At 44.8% G+C, this 13,853-nt stretch overlaps 1 protein-coding gene across 1 annotated transcript; it reads right to left on the bottom strand.

The window, feature by feature from the left end:
* Positions 1-306: 306 nt before the first annotated feature.
* On the bottom strand, positions 307-13,258 carry WBP11 (WW domain binding protein 11). The gene is made up of 12 exons (XM_028746015.2): positions 13,006-13,258; positions 12,525-12,628; positions 11,093-11,124; positions 10,258-10,351; positions 9,335-9,531; positions 7,532-7,665; positions 6,793-6,992; positions 4,653-4,847; positions 3,666-3,767; positions 2,365-2,673; positions 1,681-1,863; positions 307-1,299 (listed from the first exon to the last, which is right to left on the bottom strand). Exons 2-12 carry the CDS (start codon positions 12,586-12,588, stop codon positions 881-883), a joined length of 1,929 nt encoding a protein of 642 aa, XP_028601848.1. The 5' UTR covers positions 12,589-12,628; positions 13,006-13,258; the 3' UTR covers positions 307-880.
* Positions 13,259-13,853: the final 595 nt, after the last annotated feature.

Raw genomic sequence — 13,853 nt, 5'->3', positions numbered from 1 at the left:
ACTAATGTTCTTTGTCAGTCTGTATGTACATGCCATCTCTGTGATCTATGAATGGAGCCTGGGTTCCTTTCAGGTTCATTTTTAATGGGGGAAAGAGATACTTTTTAGATATACAACTGTATCATGTTTCCCAAATGGAATGAACAGCTATTCTCCCTTTTATGGATTCTTCAGATATTAGGGATGTTCTCTTAAGTCTAAAGCATCATTAGCTACCTTCCACAGGTGCTGTTTGTCAGGTCCTCAGGCTACTTCCTTTCCTTCCTAAACCCAAAATAGCAGTGCAGATAACTAGTCAGACAGTGGTGTATTACATCAAATATTTATTCTCTTTCAATAAGACAATGATCGCTCCTGTTAGCAAGAAGCCACAGTAGTGAGTGCAGGATACACAGGGTGCAAAATGTTTGCATGCCATATATGCAAACAGTAACCTGCCCACCTTACAACAATGTGTAAACCCATTTTTCTCACCCAGCTAAAAACAGCATTACAAAATATTTACAGAAAGCCACCAAAACAAAACATAAAAACTTGATCAGGTATATGTGGAAGAAATGCTTTAACAGTGTGTTCTGGTTCCTCAAGTAATTCCTCCCTTTAACAAAAATTAAAAAATGAGACAACAGGATTTTCCATGAGCACACAGACACAACCAAGTCTTTCATTAAAAAGTGAGTAGAGTAATTGCACCCCTTTTCCACTCTCTGCAATGGTCATTCTCCCAAATGTGATCACAAGTTAATAGGGATGGGGGACTATTGTCACAAATGAAGGAGCTCTTCAACCGGATGCCACTATAACATGGAACCTCTGCCCCTAAGACAGTAGTCTGATCTCATAATCACAGAGAATGTACAGGTTAACTGGGAACAGATTGTCACAGTAGCCCCTCCATTTCCTTCATGAAAGCTTCATAAACATCATCTTTTGTCTGCACAGAAATGGGAGCAGAAGAGCCAGCCTTAGGAGTTGCTTTGGTTATCTGAACAGAAGGCTCATCATCAGGTTTTCTCTGGGTGGTGGCAGCTGTCCCTTTGTTCTCTCGGCGAACTCGCAAGGCCGTGGGCACGAAGCGGGTGATCTCAGCCTTGGGGTTGGTGATCTGTGGCTTGGCGCTGATGGTTGCTGTGGCTTTCTTCTCAATGGTGGCTGCACTGGTGTCATCCGCCTTGGGACGCTGGATCAAGCTGGGGGGAGCACTCAGCACCCCAGGATTGGGAATGGGAGCGGGGGGAAATAACCCAGGTGGGGGCACCAAAGGAGGGCGCAACATGCCTGGACGAGGAGGGGGGATGCCTGGAGGAAGAGATAAAAGTTAGCCTGCTGCTCTTTGCTCAGAAGGAACCAATACCAGCATCAGCTCCAGTTCCTTTAGCCTCCCCTTAATTTAAGGTCATTATATTTGCAAAATTACATGGGACACACATTTTAAATCATCAAATTCCAACAGGTGTACCAACGATTCATAAAACCTAGAGTGTTTCACTGTGCTGGAACAAAAAGGACAGGAAAATATCACCCTCTAATTTTAGGATTCAACAACAGCTTGTAGTTGACCACTTATAAATTATGATTTTTATTAAGCAGTACATAACTCTTACTACATAAAAATACTTAAGATGAAAGCATACGCCACTAGTGAATAAAAGAGATCCTGTGAGTAAACTGTAGTATTACCTGGAGGGGCTGGAGGTGGTAGGCGAGGTGGGGGTCCTCTTGGAGGAGGGCCAGGAGGCAGACCTGGCGGTGGACCAGGGGGAGGGCCAGGGGGGCGGCCAGGGGGAGGTCCAGGAGGCAACAGTCGTGGTAAAGGGCCACGCATTCCAGGCAACCCAGGTGGCCTAAGAAACGGAGGAGCCCCTGTGAAAGCAGTTGCACAAAGACGGTTTAGTTTATGGGTTAACATGGCAATTCCTCATTACCATTTACCTGTTGTTGTGCCAAAGAGATGAGAAAGAGGTTTTAAAACTACCTTGCTTTTTTACACAAACACTCCAACACAGCCCATGGTAATGGTGACCACTTTTTTTATCAAAATACATTGCTTTTTCCTTCAGAATCACGTCAAATCATTTACAAAGTGCCAGAGATGTACAAAAACAGTCATCCACCCACTGGGTAGCTGCCTCCCCCCACCCCTCCTTTTGTTGCCACGGCTGCAAGAGACTGCTTAAACAAAAACGGAGTATCTGCCTGATGAGAAAGACAAGTGTTTGAAGGGCAACATTCATGTGACGTTGGAGTGGGAAGCCTCCACCAGTATGCTAGCTGAGTAAGACAACTGCCTGTTTTCGGGATTTCCAAGCTGGGAGCCCAAAGCAAAGAGAAGCCTGGATTTCTTAAATTTCATCAGGTGCTCACCTGGAGGAGGACCAGGAGGGAGGCCAGTAGGTGGCCCTGGAGGCCTCAAGGGTGGTGCAGGAGGTGGCCCAAGAGGGGGTGGGCCAGGCATGGGAGGCGCTTGCATCTGAGCTGGAGGAACAGGCTGAGGTGGTGGCTGCTGCTGTGGCTGGGATGCTTGAGAGGCTGCCGACGATGCCGTCTCAGCATGGGCCTCTTCCGTGCTTTGCTGCTGTGCTGTATCTTCAGCCTCTGAGTCATCATCGTCGTCATCATCTTCCTCTTCAGAATACTCCTCTATCTCTTTGCCTCCCTCAGGAATTTCCTGGCCTGAAGAGAAATAATGCAGGCTTGATCTTTAAAACAGATTTTGGGACTTTAAAAGACCACAGGCCAACATTAGAAAAGAATGATTTGAAGGCCCAGGAAAAATATTCTATCAGAAATTAAGAAATTGATATTGAATGCTACAAGTATCTCCATAGGGCAGCTATGGCAAGGACCAAATTTCCTCCAGGATGTTCCAAGCCCATTGCCTCGTTCTTGCATCCCTCCTGTTGAATGGGGTTGGAAGATTAGCAGCCCTGCCCCAGCCTTGCATAGATCGGAAATAAATTCCATCAAGTGGCATGGGACCTAATCCAGAGTAGGAGTGCAGGGTTCAGAATTTTTCTTACACCCACTTTCTTTCTTCTGAAGCATGGAGATGGTTGCACAGTGCTTCCCCCATCCATGACACACCTACCCATCATTCAAGGTGCCCCACTGCCCTGTGGTGTCAAGGAATTCATTTTCTCGCTAAGTTTCAAAAAGCTAGATAGAATTGGCTTAGGGATTCCTCAGTGTATCTTCAAGGCTTGAAGGTCTATTTAACACTCTTCTGCAATAGTCCTACGTTAATATTTTGTGGGCAGCCGCTTATGGGGTTCCTTCATCCCACAGTGTCTGAAAATCACAGCTACATACCAGCTTCACCATGACCAGTCTGAGAAAGCTATGAAAGCATCCTTTAAACCAGTCCCTGCCTTCTGTCTTCATATTAATTTAATCAGGGGTTGGGGACTCAGGAATTTGGAAGACAACCACACATGCAAATTATGAGTTCAAAGTCACTGCTGTATCAGTCAGCTGATGTGCTAAATGGTCCCATATCCTAGCTTCTATTCATAAGGCACTTTCTAGATAGATGTTTAATGCAAATCCTTGCTTAATAAACTATTTGTGAGTTAATTTCTCTGGGTAAACAGACTTCCATAGCTAGCAACTAAAATAAAGAAAGGGGGGGGGGAGAATAAAGCTGAGAAAAATCCAGGCTTTCTTACCAGCCATTCGCAGCATCATGGCCTGAAGTGGCGTGAGCTCTTTCATGTTCTTCTTCTTCTTACGTGATTTTCCAGGTATCTCAGCAAACCGTACACTATGACCTGCAGAAGTAAATTGACGGAGGATTAGGAGTTCATCAATCACCTCCTCTCAGTTTTAATGTCTGGAATGCTTTAAAAATCCTGGCTCTTCCATACTGCAATTCAGAAATTTAAGTAACTATGTATTTTCAAGGCTTCAAGTGCCTCTTACAGGTGAGCACATTATCCGCTAGATTTTATGTTGTACAAAGCCACTTATCTTTTCTAACAACCAAATGGCCTAACATTATTATTAGCTATTATTTATAAAGGGCCTCGATGTCCCCGTTTATTGTTCTTCGAAGCTGGTTTCCTCCAGATGCTGTTGGATCCCAGGGTTCTGCTGGCTACAGCTGATGGGAGTTGTACTCTAAAGCAACAGGATGGTGCCAGGCTGGTCTAGACATTGCACAAAGTTAATGCCCACACAGTACCCTTCCACACGCTTACAATGTTAATATGCATGACATGAAACAAAACCAAAAAAAAAATGGTAAGAGGGGGAAGAGCAAAACAGCAGATTCAGCCACAAATTCTTACATCAAGTTATGCAATTGTTACAATAACCAGATGGAACAGCCATTAAGGGAAACAGTTCTAAGAGGAGGAGCCGCCAACCCACGTTTGGTCCCAGCAGAGCAGACTTTGCTGTATTAACTCCCCCTTTGATGCAGCCACTATATACATCAGGTGGGATACGTATAAGACTAGTCAAGAACAGTATGTTTATAAAGAAAGAACTCAAGAGATTGCTTGTACCACTCTACCAGCATTACAAAATAATAAATCCTATGAAAGAGCTTAGAACAATAATTCAGAGGTTGGTAAAGCATTCATGCTTGCTCTCATCTACCCAAACACTATGAAAGCATAACTATTTCAGATCCATTCTCCCGAGAAGCTTACCCAATTTCTTGTCTTCACCACCCTCCCTCTCAGCCGTGTCATCGTGATGCATGAACTCTTCCCCTTCGCTGTCTGCATCACTTCTGTCACTGTCGCTGTCATCAGTAGTGTCATCGTGCTTGTCCTGATCCATGTCCTCGGGGTACCCCTCATCTTCACTGGTACTGGAAGCTTCATCATCCTGTCCTCGTGGACCTGAGTAGTTCAAACATGAAGCCACCAAAAAAGCAACGTTCAGCTTGTTTTGATACTGTGAAGGCTTTCCCTTACGATACGATGGGATAGGGAGGTGAAGAGGAGAATCAACAGTTCAGGTCCAATATTCTCCTGCAGACTTCACAGCCAAGAAGGATCATTATGAAATATCAGAATACCTGCATCACCTGCCCACTTTGATTTCTGGATGGCTGGTTTCTTCTATAAACCCACAGATGTACAGCAAAGTGTCTACAAATGAGCATAGCTGATGATAATTTATATAAAATTGTTCCCAAAGCAAAATAAAATAAAATACAGTGGTGCCTCGCAAGACGAAATTAATCCATTCCGCGAGTCTCTTCGTCTTGCGGTTTTTTCGTCTTGCGAAGCACGGCTATTAGCGGCTAAGTGGCTATTAACGGCTTAGCGGCTATTAACGGCTTAGCAGCTTAGCGAAAAAGGAAACAAAGTCGCAAGAACTCGCAAGACGTTTCGTCTTGCGAAGCAAGCCCATAGATAAATTCGTCTTGCGGAACGACTCAAAAAACGGAAAACCCTTTCGTCTAGCGAGTTTTTCATCTTGCGAGGCATTCGTCTTGCGGGGCACCACTGTAAAATAACAAAGTAGGTTAACGGTGACAATCTTTATTTAGTGGTGACATTTGAACATCATTGTACACCATAGCTAATGGTTTACCTGGAACATACAAACTGCTTCTGCTTCACTCCTTCCTTGGCATGATCAACAAAATACAATCTCTGGCTTACCATTATATCCAAAAAGCCACTGTTGGTATGCCAAGAACAAACCTTGGTTTAACACTGTGGCTTGGAACAAAACCACAATTGCTGATTCAGACACATTGCTCAGCCAGGGATCATTGTTTATCACTCATGCTAGGGGAGTGTTCCGTTAACTATGTTTAACTGTGGCATGCAAAGTATCATAGCAGTCATATCCAAAAAGCACTCACATAAATCTGAGATTTGGGGGAAGGGGGAAGGAGTTCTAAATAGCAAGCCTAATGTATTTCTTGGGAACTAGTAGCTTTTTAAAAGCACATACACAAGAATACATATGCACACCAGCTATTTCAAATACTTCTTCCATGCTCAAAACATGGGAATGTCTTACATGGCTTTCCTTTCTATTTATTTGCCAACCATCTTTTAGGCCTCCTTCAAAACTGGCAATGTGTCTTTTCTTCTCCTTACAGAACTGTGTCCTCAAAACCAAATCTAGTTTTACATCTTTCAAAAATACAGGGAAGAATGAACAACATATGAAACTGTCAGGAAAATTTCCCCAACTTTTCCACAAAGCACAACTGCCTGCTTACAAAAGAATATGGAACCCCAGGCCCCATCCTCAAATACAATGGTAATAATAATATAATATAATAATTTATTATTTATACCCCACCCATCTGGTGAGTTTCCCCAGCCACTCTGGGCGTCTCCCAACATAAAATTAAAAACACGATAAAACATCAAACATTAAAAACTTCCCTAAACAGGGCTGCCTTCAGATGTCTTCTAAAAGTCAGATAGTTGTTTATTTCCTTGACATCTGATGGGAGGGCGTTCCACAGGGTGGTCGCCACTACTGAGAAGTCCCTTTGCCTAGTTCCCTATAACCTCGCTTCTCGTAGTGAGGGAACCGCCAGAAGGCCGTCAGAGCTGGACCTCAGTGTCCGGGCAGAGTGATGGGGGTGGAGACGCTCCTTCAGGTATACTGGGCCGTTTAGGGTTATAAAGGTCAGCACCAACACTGTGAATTGTGCTCAGAAATGTACTGGGAGCCAACATAGGTCTTTCAAGACTGGTGTTATGTGGTCTTGGCAGCCACTCCCAGTCACCAGTCTAGCTACCGCATTCTGGATTAGCTGTAGTTTCCAGGTCACCTTCAAAGGTAGCACTTGCGGATGAGGAAAATGACTACCTGTCTCTGGACTGTAAGACACCTCCTCTTCTCTTCTCCGAGGGGCCATCTCTGAGGTGAATCCAACCTTCCGACCGTACATCTGCAAGACCTGAGGTGGAGGCGGCCCTGGTGGAGGTCCTGGAGGCTTCCTGCCTGGAGGTAAGCGAGGAACACCAAGCCCGGGAGGTGGAAGTACAGAAACAGGCCGGACAGGAGGTCTAGAAACAAGGTTTTGAACAGTTTAAGAGCTAAGGATTTACAAGATGTTCAGTTTGAGCTAGAGTGCTGGATGCCAATGTAGCACCAGCTGAGCTTTTGCCCTAGTTTCTGGCTACTTATTTATGCCCTGTGAATATTATGCCAACTGTCTCCCTAGTGGCTGAAGTTAGTATTTCTTCTCAGCCGGCAACAAAACAGCTGACAGCAAGGACAAGAAGCTGAGCACCAATGCAATTCAATATATGCATGTGCCCCAGATTTAATCGACAGCCACGCTTAACACTTTTCTGTACTAGCATGCAGCCCAAATGATGTCAGTCCATGTCTTGTGCTTTAAGCTACACTTCAAGAACCACCATTAAACCGCACGAACAAAAAGCAGCTCACAAATTATAGCATGTGGCTTTTAAAAGCTCTAAAAGCACAAGTAAAATAACAACAAAAGCCTATTTAATCAGAGTAGCAGCATCAGATTCTAATCCACACAGACCAACCCCAAAAAGAGCTTTGGCCTTTCCCAGTGCATTTCCTTGCTTACCCATAGGCTGATGTCTTTTTGAGAATAGAGGGGGGCTGCGCTCCAGGCAGGGGGATGTCCTGAATGAGGATGTTGGAAGGGGCATGAGGCATATCTGGCAGGGGAATACTCTCCACTTCGACATGCTGAGCATTCTGAAAGAGATTTGTAAACATTCGCTTAGGTTAATCTTCAGGAGGTGACAATGGGTATGTGACAGAGAGGCAAGACAAGCGCCCCTCCATCAGCTCAACCAGGAGCACCCGACGCTTGGATCCTCTCCTCCCTTGCTCATTATGTATCTTGATCGTATAACCCAGGCATAGGCAAACTCGGCCCTGCAGATGTTTGAGACTACAGCTCCCATCATCCCTGACCACTGGTCCTGTTAGCTAGAGATGATGGGAGTTGTAGTCCCAAAACATCTGCAGGGCCGGGTTTGCCTATGCCTGATATAACCTCATGAAAGACTTAGCCCTGGAACCTACTTATCTACCTCTCCCTTCCCCATTTCTTTTGAATTATGTCACTTAGACCAGTGTTTCCCAACCGGTGTTCCGCGGCACACTAGTGTGCCGCGAGACGTTGCCTGGTGTGCCGTGGGAGGGAGGCGGGCGAGTCGGGCGGCGAGAGGCGGGGCGGCGGCGGCGAGGATCCGCGTCGAGCCGGGGGCGGCTCCGCGGTGGTGGTGCCGAGGTTTCTCTCTCCATTCTCCCCTCACACACACACACAGGAAATAACACAGGATCAGCTGACAGGACCCGGCCAATGGGGCGGCGGCGGGGCAGCGCGCGCAAAAGGGAGGAGCGCGAGACAGCGGACGAGGAGGAGGCCGGCATGTCCGGGCAGCAGCAGCAACAACAGCAGCAGCAACTCCCGGCGACGGTTCCTCAAGCCCCGGGCAACCCTACTCCCTCACCGGCCTCGGCCGCCCTCCTGCTCCACCCGCTGCCGCCTCCCCCGCTGCCGCCGGCCACCTCGGCCCCGCCGCCGCCCCCTCCTCCGCCCGCTATCGCCGCCACCACCACAACAGCCGCCGCCACCTCAGCTGGGCCCATGCCTGCCGGGAGCGGCGGCGGCGGCAGCAGCAGCGCCCCGGCGCCCTTCCCTCCCGGCGTGACGCTGCGCGCTGACGTCACGGGGCTGTAATGGTGGTGTGCCTCAAGATTTTTTTCATCAAACAAGTGTGCCTTTGCCCAAAAAAGGTTGGGAAACACTGACTTAGACTGTAAGCAGTTAGCATAAATGAAAACCACATTTAAATAAAAAAAACAACTGCTAGCTTTAATAATCAGCCAAGAGGGCTTTCACTTCCCTTCTGAGCCATGTCTAGTTGATTGTAAGCCTGCAGGCAGGAATAATTTGGGGGTGGGGTTGCACAGCACTTAGCAAATTTTAGGTGCTTTATAAACGAGAAAGCAACATGAAGCAATCAGTGGCATAACATTTAGTTTCCTGACAATTCATAAATGCAAGCAACCATTTAGAAGGAACATCACACGACCAGTCAAATTAATGAAATAGTCATTCAAACCATTCCAATGAAATCCGAGGAGGGAAAAGTGAAGGTTTCTGGTCACCAAACTACATAGGGAGGAAATTCAGAAAAGCCAGTTTCTATGTAGATGAATTTCAAATACAACACACCACTGCTTGCATGTTCTGTTTGTTACCAAACATATGCATGGTGTGCTTCTAATTTTTTTAAAAGCGCAGTAGGGCTTAAAAGGAACCAAGCAACTGGCCTTGCACTGTCCACACTTAAGTAAGCCAAGAGTAAGAACCCTTAAATCAATGTCATTCAAATCTGATGAGGGCAAATACCTTTACAGCATCGAAGTACTGACTGAGCTGAGATCTCTTCTGCTCATATTCCACTTCTAGCTTGCGCAACTCCTTGTAGATGTCTGGATTCTCCTTCTCATAGAGCCGCAGGATACGCTCAAAGGTCTCACGCAATTTCTTACGCTTGTCCTTCAGCACCTTCTCATTGAGCTGGGGTTGCTGCACTGGGTTAAACTCTGATCCAGTATTATGATTGAGACAACCATGTGGAAGGAGAGAGATTTACAAGCAAAGCCTGAATTAAGTCATTGTTTTCTCTTCCTCTCATCACACCACGTTTATAACACATGTGCCATTGTGGCATCCATGTTCAGAAACAGAACCCCGAAGAAAGCTTTCCTCCTGAGTGCCACTAAAAGAGAATACATATTTGGGAAGACAGCTTACTGGTGCTCAAATAACTCTGTTAGTTCCCAGGTGCCCCAGCCTGATCAAAAACCCAAGTAGTGACTAGGGAGGGGGGAGAAGGCCTCCCCATTCAATGAACCCTCTTTCTAGAGCTGCGTGCCTGGTCCCATCAATGTTTATAGGATGGCTTCTAAAAGAGAGAAAGAAAAAGAACACAGGGGTGGGGAGCAGGGAGCTACCAACTCTCTACAGAAACTGGCCACTTGAGTGTACCCAGCCCTTGATCTCCTTACTCCAAAAAAAAAAAAACACCCATGGTATCTGATAACATTTGTTACATCAGCCAATGTGTTCCTCCTCCAGATATTTTTAAACTATTAACTCCCATAAGCCAACATGACCAGTGGTCAGGGACAATGAGAGTTTTAGTATAACATATAGAGAGTACTATATTGCCTACCCCTAAGTCTTTCAGCTTCACAGATGCATTTGGCCCCATCTGGTTTCTCCATTCAAGTTTCCCCCAACCCCCCAAAAGGTTTATTCAAACCTACCCATTTCATCAAGTTTTTCCATATCTCGGATTATTTGCTTGGGATCCTTCATCTTCAACACTGCTGCTCTCACCATCATGCGTTGCTTCTTGTTCTGGACTCACCAGAAAATGAGAGAGAGTGAAAGATTCCTGTATCGGCCAAACCAAGCAACATATACAATACAAAAAAAAATAATAGGGGGAGCCAGGAGTGGGTTTTTGCATGACAGGACTGTGAGCTCAGTTCTGGGACTGGGGAAACAATTATGGGCCAAACATGTGCTTAGAGGCACCCTGATCCTTAATTTTAAGAGTCTGTTGCCCCCACTATAACATATCTTGCACCTGGCTCTACTTGGAGGATAGTAAGTTTCTAGTTTTTAAAAAAAGCAGATCCCACAAGACTAAAGTCTGCACAACACTGTTCTAAGCTGTTAAAATTGATTTTACATTCCAATTTTAAAGGCAGTGTGTTAACATACCTTCACATTTATACCCTATCAACCTTTACAATCCTCAGTCTCTAGTTCTGTGGGGTTTTATATTACTGGCTTCCTGTTTAAAGACACTTGAGTACTTGGTCAAACACTGCCATGATATTTATATTTACAGATGAGAATAAGTCTAATCATCCACCAAGGTGAACTATAAATATATAACATTAGTACTATCACAATTCTATTAAAAATGCATTATTTCTCCAGCTTTATGAATACTTGGAAAATACTGTATTTTTAAATAGGAAACGGCTCATCAGTTAGCAAGTACTACATTAACAAGGTACACTTTACGTTAGGAACATAACACGTAGAAGTACAGGGTCACCAGCCTTTAGTAAAGCAACGATCTCTCACCTTCTTAAGCTCCCTTTTTCGAGCCTCCTTGCCTGCAAAGATATAAATGCTCAATTTCAGACCCAGTACCAGCAAGCTTTGGGCTGCAATCATAACCACACTTATCATGGAACTCATTGTACTTCAGAGTACACTTTGAATCCTGAGAGGTACTGTACTTGTGCCAGGGAAGGAGCAAAGCAGGAACTGGGCAACATGCACCAGAATGCTGCTTGTTCACAACAAACAACAGCCGGAAAGAAAATCTGGGTCTAAGTCTATAAGAAATCTGGAATCTAAGTCTATAAGGCTTTACTTGTATACTTCATAAAAGCACACACAACGTTGCCTGACCAACCCAGAACACTTACTCTACCTTTTTCCAAAACTGTCTTTAAGGAAAAGAAGTTGAGTGTTCTACCATCCAAAAGGAATCTGACTCTTGCAAACACAGCCTGTGTACACTCTATACCTTTAAAGCACATTTGAAGGAAATTCTTTCCCTCAAAAAACTCAGAGCACTGCAGCTTACACCACACATAGCTATAATTCCCAGGGACCCTTAATAAACTACAGTACTCAAAATTCTTTGAGGAAAAGACTGTGCTTCAAAGGTGCTTTGACGTTATAGTGTGTACATAGCCATAGTAAACATGGACCGACTTGAAGCTGCACAGAAGTGCACTTAGATTTAACTACGAGAAATCCTATAATTAACAGGCTGCAGTGAACCAAGTCATACTGACTGCTCTTTAAATAATTTAATATAAATATTTGTATATGAGATTTATAAAGCAGTAACATTATGCCTTCAACTGATTAACTTAATGTAAAGCAATGTTCTGAAGAAAAATCTCCACTTGATATTACCACCATCCCGTTATTTTATATTCCTGTACATTCCTTCACTGACATTGTTTAATGCTAAACCCATAGTATACTGTAACATTTTTAGCCCGCAGTGTTAAGTCTTATACCTCAGGCTACATTAGTGTTCGAAACTCCCATTGTTACAGGTACATTTTGCAAAGGGGAATTTAATTAGTGTGAGCAGTTTCTGAACTCTGGGCACAGTACTGCACCTAAGATTTCAGATTAAAACTGCAGAGTGGAAGGAAAGGAGGGCCTTTTTCTGCCTCCCCACTTCCAGCTACTCTCTGAAGACTGGAGAAGAGACCCTCTTAAGAATATTTGGAGGGGCAGGGGAAGGACTAGACCATGTAAAAAATGAACATAATATTTTAGCAGCGGTTTATTCATTTTCAGTTTTGTATTCGTTATTTTTAAAAAAGTGCCTAGACTATCGTTGTTGTGCCCGTAACCTAGGTTTAAGGTGCAATTTGGCTCCTAGCTTTCCTATCTTAGTTTTTAACACTGTGCTACATGCTTTCAACTATATGTCTCTCCTAAAACCCTCCCCCTTACTTTTAAAAATTAAATTCTGTACACTTACGAGCTTGATCTGTGGGATTCATGAACTTCCCACTCTTGGTGGATGACGTGGATCTTCGCCCCATTTTGACAGTTTGTTTATTTTATTGTTTCACTGAATGAAAACTAGATCAGGAGGAGAAAAATATATATAATTCAGCATAAACGTCAGTATTAAACACACGAGTGAAGTCCTGTAAGTCATACAGAAGCACATCTCATTATAATAGTCATGAATAATAAATAATAATAATAAATAATATAGTATAAATAATAACAACAACAGTAATATAGTACTGTATAATTTTTTTATTTAAAAAAACCCTTTTCTGTTAAAGTCAGGCATTTACTGAAAAACGCTCGCCCTTGATCCGACCAGGGTTTTAGCACCGCACCATCAGGAGACGCAGCTCTGCACAAAGCTCCAGCCTTCGAGGTATAAACAACTGTTTGTGCCCACGAAGATGAAAGGATTTCTAAGTCGGGAAACGGTAACAGGTTACCTGGCGCCAAAGCCGGTGGCTCCAAGCAGCGGGAGGCGGACAGCCCAGATCCGCGCCTGACCCCAGTCGATCTACGGGGCGCGAAGGAAGAGGCCGGAGCCCGCCAACCCCGACGGCAGAGCGGCGCCCGGTCGCTCCAACGAGAGAAAGGGCCCTACAGAAGCCGCGCCTCGGATACTCTCCGCGTCGCCGCCATCTTGAAAAGCCGCGCGATCTCGCGGCAACAGCAATAGAGGCGCGGAACGGCTAGAGTAGCCCACAACCTGAACTTCCGGCAAAAATGAGGAACTTTGAGGCACGTGGACTTCTCATCAAAGACTCGTCTTCCGTCCCCAACTTCCGGGAAGTTGATTCGGCCTGAAGTAGCGGACCATTAAGGAGGTCAGGGTTTTAGCATCCCCAGCCTAGGATACCCCAGAATAAAAGGTTGACAGGAAGCACCGGAGCTCATATATTTTGTTTTTAGTTTAATTATTGAATTTATATATACCGCCCTATGCCCGGAGGTTCACAGGGCGGTTCACAAAACAAAATCAAAATATAAAACCACAATATATATAATCAAAATTAAAACAACAACCTAATAACAATTTCCCCCCTCCAAAAAAAGAACCACATTTTAAACGGGCAAAGGATGTCAATGAAATCAAACAAAGTCCTGGTTAAAAAGGAACGGTTTTGCCTGGCGTGGAAAACTGGAAATATATGCAACACATACTGCTTCCTCCTTCCCCTCGGCTGTCGCCTGAGGCAACCGCCTCCCTCTGCCCAGTGATACAGCCATTAGTATGGGCGTCTGTAGGAATTTGGGAGGGGGGGCTAAAGCACTAAAAAGGAGAGCAGTGGAT

The sequence above is a fragment of the Podarcis muralis genome, chromosome 10 (genome assembly GCF_964188315.1).
Source record: "Podarcis muralis chromosome 10, rPodMur119.hap1.1, whole genome shotgun sequence".
NCBI lineage: Eukaryota > Metazoa > Chordata > Lepidosauria > Squamata > Lacertidae > Podarcis > Podarcis muralis.
Note: the sequence above shows the minus strand (reverse complement) of the source record. Positions and strands in the feature narration are given on the sequence as shown.